General features: G+C 47.9%; 1 protein-coding gene across 1 annotated transcript; it reads left to right on the top strand.

Annotated features, from left to right (window-relative positions):
- Nucleotides 1–853: 853 nt before the first annotated feature.
- Nucleotides 854–18,409, top strand: mtcl1 (microtubule crosslinking factor 1). The gene is made up of 15 exons (XM_077724482.1): nt 854–1,954; nt 3,706–3,930; nt 3,993–4,151; nt 7,152–7,205; nt 7,659–8,966; nt 10,715–10,840; nt 11,148–11,255; nt 11,702–11,905; nt 12,084–12,176; nt 12,301–12,468; nt 12,932–13,192; nt 13,373–13,660; nt 13,734–13,816; nt 14,011–15,421; nt 17,829–18,409. The coding sequence occupies exons 1-15, from the start codon at nt 1,286–1,288 to the stop codon at nt 18,015–18,017; spliced, it is 5,346 nt and encodes a 1,781-aa protein (XP_077580608.1). The 5' UTR covers nt 854–1,285; the 3' UTR covers nt 18,018–18,409.
- The last annotated feature ends 766 nt before the right edge of the window (nt 18,410–19,175 follow it).

Below are 19,175 nucleotides of genomic sequence, written 5' to 3'. Positions count from 1 at the left end.
CTTAGAAAAATGATCCAACAATTCTACTGTTTAAAAACGTTTTTTCTGTCCTTCACGCAGAGCTGTACGAACAATTGCTGATTTATTTTCCCTTTCTTTGTTATAAAAACCAAGTACGCACGTAAGCAAAGCAAGTTCTGCTACCAAGCTCTCTAAAATCAATCCTTTTCTCAACACTTATAAACTCAAGGACCCATTTTTCTAGAGCATCTTTGTCCACTAACCTTCATATCGCTCCTATCATTCTCTCCAAAAGGTTGGAACTTCTCTTTGCAATTTGGGTTTGTTGCTATTTATAACGATGTTGGCATTGTTGGACTAATGAAATTAAAGATGTCTATATTTATTACTGGATTCACATGGTGGAAAAATGCCTTCTTTTCAAGTTTGTTCTCGTTTATGCATCTCTCTCTAACGTGTTTTTCTTGCTTTCTGAACCGCAGACAACAGCCGTCATTAATTCGGATAAAGGTGCGTGCATAATTTTTATGTATACGTATCCAGAATGACTTGAAAATATATATCATGTGCATCATAGGAAAGACATGTTTATTTATCTGCTGTATTAAAGGAGAAAATAATTAGTGAGAGTCAGTCATCTGTTTTCCATGTCACACCTGAAGCTTAATGACATACTGATTTGATTCAGGTGTGTTGATGAAGGGAGACATGTAGGAACACATACTGGATGGTAGCCCTCAAGGTCCAGAATTGGGCTTCAATGCATTCTCTGCCATGTTGTGACAAAAATAGTCTTCTATATCCGTCAATGGCATCCAATAATGAAACTGCTGCAATATTCTTTTTCCACCCTAGGACAAGTCTAGGTCACGTGGTTGCAGGGTGTGCTTTTCTAACAAGCGACCTGCTTCCATCCCGAACCCACGAGGTGTGTGCGCGTGTTGCATCTCGCGCATGCGCTGTCCAGAGTCAATCACGGGCGTCACACAACCGCAGCGATTGCGGACCTGACACGTCGATTGCAGCCGAGGAGTCTTTCCCGAGACGCGGCCAGGACGGAGATGGCGAGCCGCAGCCGACTCGTCAGGCCGAATGTAGTGACGTCTCCGCCGCCAGCATGTCTGCAACTTGGCTGTCGAATCCGGCGATAGGTAACGACTGCAGTCGTCCTCCCCCACGGGGACACTTCGGACACCGTGCGGGACTAAGTGAGTGAGAGAGAGGGAGAGCGAGCGCACGATGCTCATCTGGAAGCCCACCAGGAAGACGCTCCGCAATTGTTCCCGACCCGTTGCCAACGTCGACCTCCCGCCACCGGTGTACGATGGAGAGCTCCGGTGGAGGCTCCGCGGGCAGCGACACCAGAGCCAACCAGCCGGAGAAGAAGAGACCGAACCGGGTGCCCTCCCCGGCCAGACCTTCCCTGAAGGACGTACACGGCCGCGCCGCCAAGCCTGCGCTCCTCGGACCCAAATCGCCCAAACTCAGCAGCAAACAGCAGCCCCCCAACCGGGGCTCCAGGCGCAACCTCGCCGCCGCCAAAGAGAACCCTCCTGCGGCTGCCAGGAGTAGCGCCAAGGCCGGCTTGACCAAGAAGCCAACTCGGCTTCCCGGAGCCGAGCTGAAAGCAGCCGGCAGTCCTCTCTTCGCCAAGGCCAAGAAGGCGAAACTGGTTCCGGTGTACCCCGCTCATGGATCTCCCCTCCGGGTACCGACGGCTCTGGTGGTTCAGACCGACAGCAGTTCGGACTTGTCGGACTGCCCGTCCGAGTTGGCGCCGGTGGCCAGCAGCGATGGTGACGGTGACGGTGACGGCAGGTCGGCCACCGGCTCCAGCGACAGGGAGCACCCGCGGACCTCGGGGCTTCATCCCCTCCCCGAGGCTCGTATGTCATCTCTGGTCCGGTCCGGTGCTGAGACGAAAGCCAGAGGAACCGAGGATGAACTGCTAAGGGATATTGAGGATCTGCGATCGGAGAATGATTATTTGAAGGTAAGGGCTTTTGTATTTCTTCTTAGTAAAGTCCATTGACGGCAATAGGCGTCCAATTGATGATCATGTTTCGGTGGGCAAAGTCTAATCCACTCCAAGGCAGGGGGTGGCGAGGATTCGTTCCCATTGACAGCATTAGATGTGCAAACAAAAAAGCCAAATTCAGAGCGGCACTCAGTGGAATAGAAAATAAACCAATTGTAGACTTGTGTCATTGTGTGTTTCATCTGTACACATTTGTGTGTATCTTGGCCTTGGTGACAACATTGCAAATAGTTATTCAGCTTTTCTCTCCTTACCAAAGCCACCCTTGTCCGTCCCTCATGTCCCATGTGTGCCCGACCCGAGTTCAGGCGGCCTGATGCGGAGTCAGCTGCTCCAATAACTGACATGCTAACCCCAAAACACACTAATAATAACTAACTAAATATGTCCAGCTTTTTTCCAATAACCAATTCAATAGACTGGGCAGTTAAACAGGACACCTTTCCATGCAAGACCAAAAATTCATACTTTTCACTCCATTAGAGGCTGTTATTTAACCACTTGAAATAGCGCACCGTAAAACTCTTGCCCTTTTCAAATGATCGCCGTCGCGTTTCCTGCCGAGGCCCGATGAATCAAACGACTGGTTTCTCGTAAAAAGAAACGGATTACAGATTTTTCATTGGAAAACAGATCTATGTGCAAATTAGGGCTGCTACAAACACTTGTTTAGATAGTCAGTTAATTAAGAAGTATATTGTGCATGCTTATTATGGGCATGTTGTGTTTTGTCCTTATGTCAAACTAAAACAAATGGAGCGTACCTTTAGCGATGACATGCTAATACGTGTTTGTGATTAGAGAGGTCCGGCAGTGCGGCTGCCGATGATGTAACTAAGCATCTTATCTTTGTGGCTTGCTCCAATATTTCATGTCTCCTTTCTGCATCCAACTGAGCTTCCATGTGTCATTTGCCATGACAGCTTAAGAACTGCTTAGTAGAAGAGAAGGAGGCTCAACAATAGTATCATTCAGGATGACAAAAGAAAGTATGAATCATCCATGCCCCCCACACACAAAATGTTTTCCCATTCATGTATTCAGCGGCTTTTAAATAGATCTGAAATTCATCCGATTAAATTTGCAGTCAATTCATGATTTCTTGTCTTCGCAGGCACCCGTCCAGTCTTTTTTCCTTGTAAGGATCAATTGATAACATTTATATGCTGTGTATTTTGAGGGTTATTTTGATTTTGGGATGGCATATTTTAATGTTTATACATCTGCAGTAATACCTCACTTAAGACCTGTTACATCATCCATACCTGTCAACCTTGGCCAATCGCTCCCCTTATTAATGATTGCAATTCAAGATTCTGTCAATATCGTTGTATGACGGCTTGACTGTCTTGGTACATTGCTTGCTGATGCGCTATATTTATACAGTGAAAAGGGTAATCAACAATGAAGTTTTCATCCGCTACTGTACCAGTGAACGAGACGATCCGGTTTAGAGCCGAAATGGGTACAACAAAATCAGTTTTACAAAAAATAACTTTTTTAAATAACTTTTTTTATTCAAATGATGTGGTAAATGCGCTGTAGTCGATCCGCAAAATAGCGAGGTATTACTGTAGTATTTATTTTTATATACACGAATTCATTCAAGAGAAACCTAGAACTTTTTACAATGCATAAGGCATGGTCTCAGTCCTACACTTCAGTTTTCAAACTCACAACTAACTAACTAATGCATTGTCTCGCAGGACGAGGCGGAAGAACTGCGAGCGGAGATGGAGGAACTTCGCGACACTTATATGGACGAAGAAGTGTACCAGTTACAGGAGTTGCGCCGAGAACTGGAACGCTCCAACAAGAACTGCCGCATCCTTCAATACCGCCTGAGGAAGGCCGAGCAGAAGGGCCTACGCGCCGCCCAGACCGGACACGTGGACGGGGAGCTTCTTCGCGCCCTGGAGCAGGACCTCAAGGTGGGTTCAAATCCCCGTCCCCGAGACGGCGGACTGTCTTAACCCCCGGCGTGCCGTCTCAGGTGGCCAAGGACGTGTCGGTGCGTTTGCACAACGAGCTGGAGAGCGTGGAGGACAAGCGAAGCCGAGCAGAGGACGACAACGAGGAGCTGCGCCAGAGGATCATCGAGGTGGAGATTTCCAAGCAAGCGCTCCATAACGAGTTGGAGCGTGCCAAAGAGGTCAGTGAGGAAACTGGGGGTGCTCTGATTCAGTTTGGTTGGCAGGTCAACTACTTGTGGGTTGTGGGAGATCACTTGATTTCCATTTTAAGCTATTTAAAAGGTCACTTGTTCTATATTTGGGATCATTTCTATTGGTTTTAAGGAACCTTTCTTCGTTTCTCAGTTGCTGCTGATTTTTGGCCATTTCTAGATGACCTCCTTTTAGTTTGGGAGAGTGAGTAACTTGTGTGTTGCCATTCAAGGCACTGTTTTGATGAATAATGAACAAATGTGATTGCGGATAAGAAAATTAGCAAAGTACATTCAAATCTTAAGACACCGGTTTTGCGCCACCCTTGTCGGAAAAAAAATGAAAGCATTTCATTCTGCGCGTTCGCTACAAATGAGCTGCAAAGTGCCTGTCGGGCAGGATCGAGCCCAGATTTTGAAGGTCTTTTCCCAGGTTGTTCGATTGTCTCATCCTGCAGATTTTTGGGCATTTCCAGGTGCCTTCCTGCGGTTTTTTTTGGGGAATTTTAAGGTTCCCCCGTCGCTGATCGGAATCTTTTTGAAGAATATGACGGAATCTCATTGACCCAGTTAGCACGCGCCAACGAATGAGGAGATTCTCTGCCGCAGTGGCTGGCACCCGCCGCCGCCGCCGCCACCGTCATCGTATGTGTGCCTCGCTCCCTTTCAACGGCAATAAGTGCCAACTAGAATTCACCGCTGCGTTATATCACCCTTCAAACGGCCCATTACGGCGCCATTAACGGAAATAGGTATCCCCTCCACGTTAACCAATGTCGGTTGCCATGTCACTCAATCTCGCCCGTCGGGGGCGATAACGGCGAGGCCCCGCCCTCCTCGTTAGCCACTAATTGTGAGCCGTGGGACTAGCGCGGGAGGGGAGGGCGTGCGAGGGTGGCCTCATTATCAGCCAGCTGGATGCGCCCACCCCCGCGTCCCCTCCTCGATGAAATCAGAGACCCCAATACACCCCCCCCTCCCCCCCCCCCCGCACAAGCAACCCTCTGTTGTCTGGCTTTTATTCCTTTTCTTTCCTTTGGGACGCACGCAAAGACTTTTTTGGGGGCCCGGGCTTAATTAAATGACTCCCCTTTTGGTGCTGTTGCCCTTTGTTGGCAGGTTAGGTGGTCTCGTTTGGAGGTGACTTTATTTTGCGTTCTGATTGGTTGATGGGTTTTAAAACCACAAGTCAAGTACAATAAGAGTAATCAATAATCAATTATAAATGAAATAAGAATAATGGATAGATGGGAACTCCCAAGTTTGTAAAAGTTAAGAAAATATACTCGGGATATCAATTTGATGTCAGAATGTTCATTTTTGTTATTTGTTTTAATCTAAAAAATTCAATAGTTAGTTGTTTTGCAGTTTTTATCCAAAATCCAACATTTTAGATTTTAAATGAAATGAAAATGTCTGCTGATTTTTCCAATGCAAATTAGAAAATAATAATATTTGTGCTTGGATAATAGTAGCAGCTAATCAAGCAAATTCATCTTTTAAGTGCTTAAAAAAGCAGAACTGAACAATTTTCATGTCCAAAATGCCCCAAAAATCAAAATTATTGTTGATTTTCAGACCAAATGACTCTTTGAAGTGGAAACTACAAAGTGGGCTGCGACAAAAGAGGAGTTTGAACCCGTGGCTCTCGTGCCGTGTCAAACAAACTCAATTGAATATTCCGGCCAATGACTGAATTCATCCAAAGAGATTAGGAGCCAGGATAATAAACACACCGCACGCTTGGGCGCTAATTATCCCGCTAGTATTTACACTCAATCGAGTGTGTACGCGTTATGAACCAATCCACCCAAATGGATTAAAGTCCGCCTCTTCTAATCGTTCTGGGAACATTTCATAGCCCCATTTATTGGGGCCCGTTGTGCGGCAGTCTTAGACACCAGCTTTATCTGCATCCAGCCGCCCTCTAAAGCTCCTTTTGTGCACACCTCCCGCCCCCCTATTACCCCCCCCACACACACCCCCAATTCGCTAAATCCCATTAGCGCCTCCGCCGTCAAAGTCACGCACTTGGCTTCGTCTTCCGCATTTTCCGTGTACAGACTGTTCGATGAAAGAAAACTGTATTTTCAACTTTTCTTGCCATCCTACGACAGCGGTGTCAAACATGCGGCGCGTGGGCCGAAATTGGCCCGGTGGGGGGTCGGTTCCCGGCCGCTTGTGGTTTTCATTCAGACTTTCTAGCTCATAGATACTGTACATATAGAATTAAATGTTGTCACTTTTTTTACACAAGGGTGCTGTAAAACTAGAATTTGGTAAGGTCTGTGATGGAGTGCGTGCAGATTAGACTTCAACCGAGTTTGACACCCTTGCCCTATGGTGAGCCGTATGTGGTTGTCAGCGTTTTATGGGGGTCTTGAGAAGCTTTGTTTAATCCAGTGTCTCCCCAGACAGACAGACAGATTAGCCGCGTCACTGTGGTGAGGAATTAGAACGCTAGCGCTGTTAGACAGACACTTAACGTGGCAACAAAGTCAGCCGGATTGGTCACTCCAGCCACAAAGCCATTATTTGAGGGGGACAGCAATGTTTCCCAATCATTTTGCATTGCAAATAAAATTTAATCTAATCTAATCTCAAGGTGCACCACCATCTGAAAAATCTCATTTAAAACACAGTCACTTGTACTTACAATATAAAGTCATTCACATCAAAGTTTTGTCAACAGGACTGGACGGATGTTAGAGCTCCACCAAAAAGTGTGTGGTGGAAAAATAAGGTCCGATGCGGGTTGCGTTTATGTTTTGCTCCCGTTGCTAAGTGGGTGTTTCCTCTTGGATGGCGGGTCCAGGGATGACTCGCCGTCTTTTGCCCCGCCACAAATGAGTCACCAATGTTGAACCAAGGTTCAAATGGATTGGACGTCTGCCAGTCTGAAGTCAACTGGACATCTGTCATTCTCAATGATTTATTTTTGTGTCAATAATAATCATGTTTGTCTCTTTTTGGGCTGATGTTTTCCAGGCTGCGCTGAGGCGACGAGGGGGATCTTTTAAGGACAAGAAATCCACCAGCCAGGTCATTACCTCATTTTATTTGATTTCTTGAAACTTTTCTCTTGCAAAATATGCATTTTTACATAAAAATGTATTTTTTTTGCTACTTTTGTAGAGGATATTGACCTCATAGTTGCAGCTGAGAGGCCAATTGTGGCTGAGAAAACAAGATTTTTAGTCATCAATTGCTGTTTTGAAATAGACAATATAGATATGTTTTAAAGTCATTTGAAATAATTCATTCGTTAATTGAAATAATATTTAAAAAAAACAATGTTTGAAATGGTTCTAAATCAAATACAAGGCCAGACAGAAGAAGCCAACTCCAGTTTAGAAGACGATAAAATAATTAAAAGGGAAATTAAGGTAAAATAAGGTTGCAAAAACTGAGGAGAAAATGTCTTAAAAGTCCATTTCTTCAATCCCTGCCAATCATTCTCTATACAAAATCGTAACCAACATTTCCCACCAATAGGAGGACTGCGCCGATCTGCGATGTCAACTCCAGTTCGCCAAGGAGGAGTCGGGTCTGATGCGCAAAAAGATGGCCAAAGTGGGAAGGGAGAAGGAGCAACTGGAGCAGGAGCTGCAAAAGTACAAGTCACTCTACGGGGACGTGGACAGCCCCCTGCCCCTGACCGACTGCCCCGGCGGTGGCCCCCATTCCACCCGGGAAGCCGAGCTGCGACTGCGACTCAAGCTGGTGGAAGAAGAAGCCAACATCTTGGGACGCAAGATCGTGGAGTTGGAGGTGGACAACCGCAGCTTGCGGGCGGAAAACGACGACATCCGCTGCCAGTACGAGCGAGACTGCTTCGGACGGGAGCCCTTCTCCAGCGTGCCCACCTCGCCCTACGGCGCCGACCCCATCGAGTCGGCCGGCGAGCTTCGCCGACACTTACAGTTCGTGGAGGAGGAGGCGGAACTCCTGCGACGCTCCATCTCCGAGATCGAGGACCACAACAGGCAGCTGACTTCGGAGTTGGACCGCTTCAGGTTCGGTTGCGGGCCGGCCGACCGTGGGGGATTCCAACCGGCGGGCGGCGCCAACGGCGGGACGGCCACGGAAGAGCTGAAATCGGCCAGGATGCAGATTAACGAGCTGAGTGGGAAAGTTATGAAGCTCCAGTACGAGAACCGGGTTCTCCTGTCTAACGTCCAACGTTGCGACTTGGCCGCCCACCTGGGTCTGAGAACGGGGGGCTCGCAAGATGGCGACGCCGGCCGGCAAGAGGCCGCCGAGGACGAGGAGGCGGGGCGACTCCTACTCCTCCAACCCAAGAGGGAAGGCCCCATTGGCGGGGAAAGCGACTCTGAAGATGTCTTGGAGAAAACCACCACCACCACCACTTCTGGACTAGGAAGCACGCGACCCTCTGACGTGGCCGACCTCGCCAATCGCCGCCGCGAGGAACGGGAATCCTTCGCCAACGTGAAAAGGGAAGCCGACAGACTGGGCAAGTGCGTGGACCGGCTCATCAACGACACGGACAGTCTGATCCTGGAGGGAAGGCTGGTGGTGACCGCGCCGGAGGGTCCGCAAGGAGCAGGGGACCCCCAAGTCCTGGACACCATCAATACCCGGATGAAGGCTTTCCGCACCGAGCTGCACGTCTTTGTGGAAAAGTTAGAACACGTCGGTGATGGTACCAGGGACGGGACCGACGACCTGTCCCCCATGCCACACCTCACCGAGTCCAGCAGCTTCCTGTCCAGCGTCACTTCCATGTCCCGGGATTCTCCCATCGCCACCTTCGGAAGAGACCTGATGACGGACTTTCAGGTAAGTTCCATTTTGGCTGTTCCTGACTGCTGTTTTGCCTTATTTGTAAATGTTGACTTACAGCTGTGGTCTCTAAAGTAGTCCACAAAGGCCTGCAGTGGGTGCAGGTTTTCATTTTAAGCCATATAGAGGACCATTTTTCCCCAAAATGGCGTCCTGTCTGTGCTGGATCGGTCAGAACTAAAACCTGCACCCACAGTGGCCCGCGAGGACCGGTTTGGGGACCCCCCACGGCTTACACGGTGACCTTAGGTAGAACAAGGTTTATCAAAATAGGTCAGACCAAAGGTCAGTAGTTTCCTTTCATCAGGCCATCGAGATTCTTCGTTGAATTGCTCGATACCCTATTAAAGTTCCTTTTTTTAATGATAGAATAATTGAGTATAAAAAAAGTGATCAAGACTCGCCCAGATCCATCAAAGGAAAATTGTCCACTTGTCAGCTGCCCCGCCTCCTTCTACATGCTCAATCCACTCGGCTCAGGAAAATTATCGAGGCCTCTGAAATTCCAAATTGGAGATCTTGTCGCAAGCCAGCTCGACCACGCTGGCACCGCCGCCCATCCCCCCCACCGCCGTCGCCACCATTTCCCGCTGCCGCCACATTGCCATTTGCATCTTCACAGACATGAACCCCATCGAGCGCCCACACGCATTGCCAACCTGCCCGCTTGGCCGCCATCCCAGTGCCTTTCGACTTCTGAACGGGCCCGCTTCTTTACCGCTACTCCTTCCCGGGCGCCACTGTTTGATGTTTGTCCGTTTGTCGTCGAGGAGACAAACGTCACGTTGTGTGTCGGTAAACAAAAAGGCTCTAAAGCAGGCTTGCAGGATGAAGGGAGCTCGCCCACTTCCTGGAATCTTTTCCAACCGCTTAGAGGAGACGACGCCCTCGTCCTCTCCCACGTCTCGTCCTCTGCTTCCGGCAGAGAGCTTTGCTGACTTTGTCCCCCGTGTCCCAGCGTCCCCGCAGAGTTGGGTGTATTCTGCACTCGCGGCTCTAACACGTTTAAAGTAAAATGTCTGTCAGTCGGCTGGAATAAACATAGGGTGGAAAAATCATCCTGTCCTAAATCCAAATCACACTGGAATATTTTGTTTTTTTTTAGGCGCCAGAACTTGCCCTTTTCAGTTTTTAGTCTTTGAATCTGAATCTTTAAAAAAAACAAACAGAAAAGACACTTGATTGAAGCGTTTTCCTTGACTTTTGGCCAAAACGTAAGCGGCCATTTTGTCCATCGCTTTGCCGCACTGCACCTTTTTTTTGCCATGTTTACTTCTCAAGCCAGCTGCTTTGGTTTGGACTCACATGTCCGTCATTGCATGCGCTTCATAACAAGTCTTTTGCACCCCCCCCTCTCCCTCTCTCACCCTCTCACCCCCTCTCCCCTCCCTCCTTCAGATCTTCCAGCCCGCCATTTTGTTGATTCTCATTCTTGTCCTCTTCTCATCTCTGACATACGCCGTCATCTTTAAGTTGGTCTTTCTTTTTGCGCTCTTTTTTCTACTTTAGTCTCTTTTTGGTGGTCTTTTTAGTTGCCCCGCCCCCTTGCTCGTATTCCTCCGTCATTCACTGTTTATTCTTTTTTTTCCTCACCCACCTTGTTGTCCTTTTTGGTGTTCTTTTTTATTTGTATTTGTCCACCTGTCACATCACCACAATCTCCGCCACCCCTCTCCACCCACACCCTCCCCCTTGTCCACTTCCCGGACCCCCCCTCACCCCTCCTCACCCCTCCTCACTCACAGTCCGGTCAGCGGGATGAGCTGGAGTGGCACGTAGGACAGGAAGGAGGCGTGGAACCCTACAACCAAAGCAGGGGAGGTGCGGCAGGACTCGCTAGGTACAGCCGACCCCTGGTTTTAAGAGCAGAGGTCAGTCCCTCATTTTGCTTGCTTTCCCGCTTAATTTCATGTAAAAACTTGCTGATTTGACCCTCCTTTTTGATGTGACCTGAGTTGAAAGGTACATAAGGCTAAATGTGACATAACAAATGACAGCACATCTGCGTGCACGCCTCCCGTAATCCGGGAGGTGGAAAAGGGAATGAGGCGGGCGGGATTAGCCCCACGTGGCTCACCTTTGACCTAGTCGGGAGGGACGTTTGCCTTTTACGCTTTTGTAACATTTGCTTCAAATGAGCTGTTTTTTAAAAAAATATTTGGCTTTTGTGGCAAATAGGCACCACGGGAGAGCCCCGCTTTCGACGTCCAGCTCCGTCTGGATCACGAACGACCCGTGAGGCTCACGACGGACGAACGGGACGCCCCGGTGGTCTCGTTGCCTCAGGTACAGAGAGATTGGTGATCATTTAAGGTGGTGCTAGAGGTCCAATCCATTTTGAATGTCACAAGCTGACCTTCGACCCAAACTATTTATCATACTTATATTGATCCTTAGTTAATTAACCACAGACATTTTTCTGTCCCCCATGACCTTTGACCTCACCCCTTCCCTTCATATTACAAACATATCCTTATAGTTGGACGATAATCCTTTTAATGGTTCTTGAGTTATCTTAACTATTTATAAAAACATATTTTTGACCCCTATGACCTTTTACTGCATTAGTGCAAATGTAATCACCTGTTCAAATATAGTCAGCAATTTTGATAATAGTCCCTTTTATTCTTGTTATTTTATAGAAAAACAGACACACTTAGTAAACCAAATACAAACCAATACAATACAAATGAATGAATGAAGTAAGGTGATATTTACTGGCCTTTCCCCAGGAGGGCGAGCGTCCACGACCCCGCCTGGAACTGCCGGGCCTCCTGCCGACTCCGGAAGCTTCTTGGGCTCAGGAGCGAGCCACCCTGCTGCAAGAGGTTCGCCTCTTTCGCCGCAACACGGCCGTCTTCTACGCTAAGCTCAAGTCCATTCTGGCCCGCTGGAGGCACGGAGGAGGGAGGGACGGCGTCGGCATCCAACCGGAGGTGAGTTGTGGCACAAATGCTGAGACTTTGAGCTCGATACAAAATGCCACAAATGTGGACAGTTGTTTTTTACCATGTCCAATTGAAAGAAAACTACAATTTGACATTGATCCTCCTGATCTAAGGGGGTCTTTAGTTATTTTCTCTTATCAAATGACTTTGATTTGTCTGTATTTAGTTGGAGAAGTCGGAGAGCCCCCCCGAGCTGGGCGGGACGTTGCAGCCGCCGGAGGTTGACGGCGTGTCACCCAATGGACAGTACCAGCATCAGGTAATCACATTGTCCCGATCTTGGACTATGTATTGGAAACTCGAATGGAACGGCTACAAAAACAACAATATCTGGGAATCATTCGTTGAAGTTAAATTCTCAATGGCATCCCATGTGTTTCCAGTTTGGCGAGAACCGGCGAATGCTGCAGGCGCTGCGCTCTCTGCTGGAGCAGTTTAGGGAGGAGCTTCGCGAGGAGGAGGCGCGGCGCTGCCAACTGCAGCAGGCCTACGCCAACGACAAGGCCGCCTGGGAGGTCAAGTGGGCGGAGATCAAGTGCCAGCTCGCGCAGGTACGCGCAGATGGCCGCAATCGGGCGGAATGGAAACCGTCATGAGTGGCGTTGATTTGGGAAAAACGGCATGCTTAATACAGATTGTTAAATTATACATTGTGCATTCATATTTTTGTTTGCTACTCCATTTTCAAAATATAGACCTCAAAATTTAACGTTTCTGAAGAACGCTATAGTTTTTTTCAGACTATAAGTCGCACCAGACCAATAATTTAAAAGAAAGATAATATGGAAGAGGCATTTTTAGGAGTGCCTTTTCTATTTTTTTATCAGTAACCGAAAAATAACAAGTTAAAGTCACATTGGTAAAATGGAGAATAACAGGCTAACTAGGCATCTGTTAAGATAACACACAACTATAGCCTAAAAAACAACATAACCGTACAGAGAGGGGGAAAAAAAACAAAGTTGCCCTTGAACATAGATGGATAAACATTTTGTCATCTTGTTTTTGGTGCAGGCGGAGGAGGAGGCGCCAGGGAAAATGCGCGGCCAGGCCCAGGGAGACGAAGGGGACCCCGAGTGGGCGCCCAAGCAGGAGCGGGAAGAGCACCGGCGCCTGCTGGCCGAAAGCCACAAGACCTCGCTGGACCTTCGCTGGCGGCTGCAGCACGGCGAGAAGCGCTGGAGTCGCGAGAGGGCCGAGCTGATGGACAACTTTGAGCGGCAGCGACAAGAGTGGGACGGCGGACATCGTGAGCTCCACCACAAGATGGAGAAGGTCAGGGACCACCTTACTCTTCATTTTTATTCTCTACCTTTGTCTAAATCTCGGTCTGGAGGTTGTTTTCCGCCTTTTTGGGGGGATAGACTCGGACAATGAAAAATATGACGACGAATATTTAATTTTACGCTGATTAAGACATGCAACCTTCCATCCTAAAGTATGCCCCGATTTCAGCTGCAGAGGGAGCTCAGCTGCCGGCGAGGCGAGGGCGCCGAGGAAGGCCCTGGCACCCGTTCCCCCCGTTCCCCGCGTTCCCCACGCTCCGCCGCCCCCACCCTGGTGCCGCCCATCCGCTCCCTCTCCGACTCGGACGCCGCGATGGCGGAGCAAGTCGGCACTAGACCGAGAAGCCCGACGGAGAGCCCCTTTCTGGACGCGCTGTCTCTGGATCCCCTCGCCAGCTTGGAGGTCTCGCCACCTTGTAGACTCGAGGGGGAGAAGAAGTTTCCCTGCCTGAAGGAGGTAAGTAAGACTCTGAATGTTTTCTTCAACATTGGCCCCGTAACTAGAAATGTGCCTATTTTTTTTCTTTAAGGCCCTTAATGTGATTTGCGAGAAAGAAGGAACTCGGGATTTGTTTGACGACGAGGAGATGGCTGGCGGCGGCAGTTTGCTGAGGTAAGCATGCAGATTTTTCCTTCAAAGTAACACATTTGGACTTCCTATTGAAAACCTTGAATATGGAGGTGAACATTTTGAATCGGGGCGGGAGAAATTGTAGTAAAAGTCAACTATTTTAAGGGAATTTTACGGCTAAATATGGCCATTTGTTTTGATTTCTTAATGATGTACTATGTTCACTCCAACTATAGAGCCAAGTCAGTTTGCTCCATGAGCGACTTCCAGCGCCTGATGGACAGCTCGCCGTTCCTCCCCGACAAGACGCGCCACGGCGAGCGGGGCCAAGACGACGTCACCCCGCCCCTTTCGCCCGACGACCTCAAATACATCGAGGAGTTCAACAACAAAGGCTGGGACTTCCCGTCACCCGCCACCTCCGCCGTCCCTCCAGAAGGCGACTCTTTCCAAACCCCCTCCTGGTTCCTCACCACCAGCGCCAGCCTGACCACCACCAGCACACTTAACAGTCGGGCCAGCCTGGGGGCCGACGCCTACGGGGTCCACGTCCTCCGCAGCCCCGCCAGAGCCGGGCCCGAGTCGGAATCGGACCCCATTTACGCAAAAGGCGGCAAGGCCAGGGGCGACGGCGAGGCGGCCGGCGGCTCGGACGAAGCGTTCGGCGGCGGGAGGTGGCCCTGCGGCCTTCTAGAAGCCGGGGGGTTGAGGACTTCCCCCAACCCATCGTCCCCCATCGTCCCCACGGTGGGCTACGCCTCGGCGCTAGATCTGCAGCTTTCCCGGAACATGAGCGACGATATGAAAGAAGTGGCCATCTCGGTGAGGAACGCCATCCGCTCGCCGGCGGGGACAACGGCGGCGACGACGGCGCTCCCGTCCCTCCGCGACTCGGCCTGCCAGACCAACGGCTTCACCACCAGGGGCACCCAGACCACTCAGACCATCAGCGTGGGTTTGCAGACGGACCTCCTGAGGACCCTGACCAGCAGCCCCCACCGCTGCCTGACCCCAAAAGGCGGCGGCACCCCCATCTCGTCCCCCTCGCGGAATACCCGCAAGGTGCAGTACTCGCCCGTGGTCCAGAGTAAGTTTGAGCGCCCCTGCTGTTCGCCCAAGTACGGCTCGCCCAAACTCCAGCGCAAGACGTCGTCGGCCAACAAGGCGGATGTAGCCAACGCCGGCCGGGCCGCCACGCCCACCACGCCGCAGAAAGGCAACAGCGAGTCGGCGTGGGCCCGCTCCACCACCACGCGGGACAGCCCCGTCCACGCCACCATCAACGACGGCCTCTCCAGCCTCTTCAACATCATCGACCACACGCCGGTGGCTTACGACAGCGCCCAAAAGTTCAACAAGTCCCCCAGCCGATCCCGCCCGGCCGACGTCGCCGCCGCCGAATCCGGAGTGTCCGACCCCAGGGGCGCCAGGGGTCGCTCGCCCAGCCCCGTGCAGTTAATCGTGGAGACACGGGGGGAACGCAACGCCGAAGTGGTGAGCATCCGGCAGGACCTGTCGGCGCCACCGGGGTACACGCTGGGCGAGAACGCCACCCGCATCCTCAACAAGAAACTGCAGGACGAAAGAAGGTTGCAGGCGGGAGCCATGGGAAGCAAATTGGTGGACCCGCAACCCGGATGCTTGGAGGTAAGAAATCCCTTCACTTTGCTTCCTTAATGGTTTTTTATTCGTCACTGAATTTTCCTCTTTTTTAAACTGTACAATTCAGGCAACCACACCTACACACAAAAAAATATATGTTTAATCCTGATTTGAATTTAAACAAGTGCAGAAACAGGATCTGGCCACCATTTTGCCACCTGTAGTGTCTATGTTTTAGTCAAAAACCAAAATAATGACGACATTTGCAGGACAAAAGTGTGACTTTAATGGAATTGCTGGAACTTCTCCTGCGTGGGATCAACCAAGATATGAAGGGATCACGCTCACAAATGAGCGTAACGATTCATCGTAATTCGGGATTAGTGGAAGATTATTTTGTTAAAGTTGCGGATAATCTTCTTAACAAAAATCAATCTTCACCCGAGCACAGCACAACACACACACACACACACACACACACACACACACTAAAGCTGCCTGATAATTGCGGGCATTCTATCACCAATTCCTGACCTTGTGGAATAGCATCGTCAGCATTTTTTAAAGGAACTTAATCAGACTTCACTCTACGCCAAGACCGAAACTAAAATATATGATAATTTAACGTTGTCCATCTATCTTGCAAGGCCCAGAAAGACAAAAAAAGATGGCTGTGACCGAATCCTTCCACCCAATCCTTCCCGTACCAGTAGTTTTTATTCCAAGGTCATCTTCTCGTCCTCCAGAATTTCAAACTCTCTTGGTTTGTGTCCCCCTCCTCCTCCTCCTACTACTCCTCCTCCTCCTCCTCCTCTTCCTCTTTTTGCTCCAGAAGCACACTGTCATGCTAACAACTCCGTGGGGACTGTAAGTCTCCACCATGTAAGTTCCTTCCTTCTCCCAATCACAAAGATCATCTCCGCCATCATCCCAAATCTTAGCCAAAAACTCCTCAGTCATTTGAATGCATGCTTTACAGGGGGGGAAATAGGAAGAACCATTAAAGGACCATGCTGCTATTTTACTGCTATGCTAATTTGTTAATTTTTTAAAGTTTTTTTAAAAATCTGATGTTTTACTCTTGTAAAATACTGTGGGTATGCATTTTTCTAATTTCAAAATGCATAAATATAGAATAAAATCATAGTTTCAAAAAGATGAGTGACTAATAAACTGGTAAATAGTTATACATTTACAATAGGTTTCAATTTAATTGACTTTATGTTCACCAGTTTAGGCTCTGTCCTGAAAAAATGCATTTTAATCTTCTTTAAATATAACTTTACTGAAAAAAAATGTGAGAATTAGAGTTATTTGAAAAAGGGTACTTTCTTAAAGAGAGAGATTTCTTGTACATTTGTTTTTGTCCATCATAATGTATTACAGATATCAATGAATAACCATTGGAAATCTTTAGTGCCCTCTACAGAGCCAAACCACACACGCCCTCATGTGACTATTTTCAATTTTTATCTTCCTCATTTACAGTCACATCAATTATGGGGAAAAAAATGCAGTGTGCTCCTATAAAACTTCATGTTTGTCATACACACCAAATGATGGTGGCATTTATTTGGCATGTTTCTCCACATTTCCTGACAGGTCGCAATGGGCTTCGTTTTGAACATTTTCTCATGTATTTCATTGCTACATCACACATTTTTTTTCTTTGTTGTTGTCGCCTGTTTGCAGTTTAACTTAAAAAATGTCCACCTTAAACCACTCGACTGGCCTTTTCTTTTAAGAAAGACTCCAAAATGACTCATGAGGAAAAAAAGAAATAAAGTAGTGGTCCCAAAATATGCTTTAAGGTGGATATTTTTGGGGGTGTTTTTGGCTTGTATTTGTGTGTTTGAGTTTTGCATGTTTTGTGTTGTTGTTGTTTAAATTAATGGCAGCCGCAAATGTAATATATACACTGTAAATCTTAATTCCCATTTTCATTTAATCCCCCTTAGTTGTTGTCTTTACCTGTTTACATTGAATACCCTTCATTTCAATGTGAAAAAGTAAAAATAATGAGTTTTATGTGCTAAGATCTAGTGCGAATTTTACATCCTTTGGACAGTAACACATAACACATAAACTAGTGCTTAGGTTTAAGTATTCTAAATCTATAAATGTTCATTTTATTAGCGGGGTAAAGTTTTGCAAAGATTGTTTTGGGTTTATAATAAATCTTTGACTATTTAAAGTGAGATTTACTTCATATAGAGTAGCCTTTCGTATATTATTTCAAGTCAGCTTTACTTCATAATGAGTTTGGTTGATGATGCCCATAGAAAGGTGGTCTTTCCTTGATTACGTTTAGTCGGGAGTCACCAGGACCCACGGTGGCCCCCGAGGACCACTTTTGGTGGCTTTTGCTTTACTTGGGAATTTGTTTATGCCTGTTTTTTTCTTCTTCTGAATTAATCCCCACATAACATGACTGTCTACTTGTCTATGACAGGACCTCAGCCAATCCCTGGTGGTTCCGCCCTTGGACTGGCACTTCCTGCGCCCGGCCCGTCCGCCCAACCGCCGCCCACCCTCACGGTGGGCCAACGTGTCGCCGCCCATCTCGGCGTCCGAAGGGAGGTTCACCTTCCCGACTCCGGAGCCGCCCGGAAGCGTCCCGGCCGGCGACGCGGGAATTTAACGGTCGCCCGGACTCTACCTCTGACGCCAAACCCTCACTCGTTCATTCGTTGGCTTTCTCGAATGAGACGAAAGCTCATTGGTCACCTGAGAATCACCAGCTGACCCCTGCGTGGGAATTTCAAGTCAAAGAAACATCTCCAAATGTACTGTATTCATCAACGACAACAAAATAGTACAAATCGCCACAAACGTCTTAAAAGGTGCCTCGTCCTTTTGACTTCATCTTTCACCCATTATTTTCTGTATGTGTGTATACACATTTTTTAAGTTCATTATTATATTTCAACTTGCTTCAAGTCATGCAAAAGCATATTAGAGCCACACTAAATAGAAAAAACGAAATATATTATATAAAACGAGTGTGTAAGGGGAAATTTATTTTTAATCGGGAAAAAAACTTGGAAGGGCCAAAAATATTAATTTCTTTTCTTCAGTTGTTCTTTGTTTTTTTAAATAGATTTACCTTTTTTGTTTTAAACTCCAGCTTCTGAAAATGTAGCCAAAGAAAAACAATCTTGAGAATGTTCACACAATACATTAATGTAGCATATTTTGTCTTGAAGAATGCTAAAAAGAGAAACTTACGATTCCTAAAAAATACTTTTTAACGTATGTATGTAAATACTTTGAATACTACTACGTTGTTTTAATATCGGACATTTTGACCCTTCCCACAACCTGTAGTTCGCTATTGAAGGCTAAACATGGCCGACATGGCTGAAAGAAACGCCAACTTAATCCTGGTTAGAACTTCATTCAGGGTTTAAATAGCATAAATGAGGGGACGTGGCGACCACTTTATTTTAGTTATTTTCGAGTGACCAGTTTATTTTTCTTATTTTCGAGCGTGCTTTAATGAGGAAAAAGACGGCGTTTTGCGCAGCGACTGCGCCCGCCCGAGAAGCACCAAAATCGGCCACACGCACGAGGAATGTCGGCGTGTCCGGCGAGAAGTAATTTTGCATTTTTTTCCACTCAAAATGTGGCGTTTTAATATCTATTGTGGCATTTAGTTACGTGCATTGAGCTGCAATGCTCAGATATATTGTGAATGGAAGTATGGATCGCCGCAAGAACCTCCAGCCACGAGGCACCTTGCCTTTCTTTTCTGGACGCCTGAAGTTCATCATTTTCGGACTCAAGAACACGAAGGGCC

This window comes from Stigmatopora nigra, chromosome 9, assembly GCF_051989575.1.
Source record: "Stigmatopora nigra isolate UIUO_SnigA chromosome 9, RoL_Snig_1.1, whole genome shotgun sequence".
NCBI classification, from domain to species: domain Eukaryota; kingdom Metazoa; phylum Chordata; class Actinopteri; order Syngnathiformes; family Syngnathidae; genus Stigmatopora; species Stigmatopora nigra.
The sequence above is the reverse complement of the archived record's forward strand: the minus strand, read 5'-3'. Positions and strand labels throughout refer to the sequence as shown.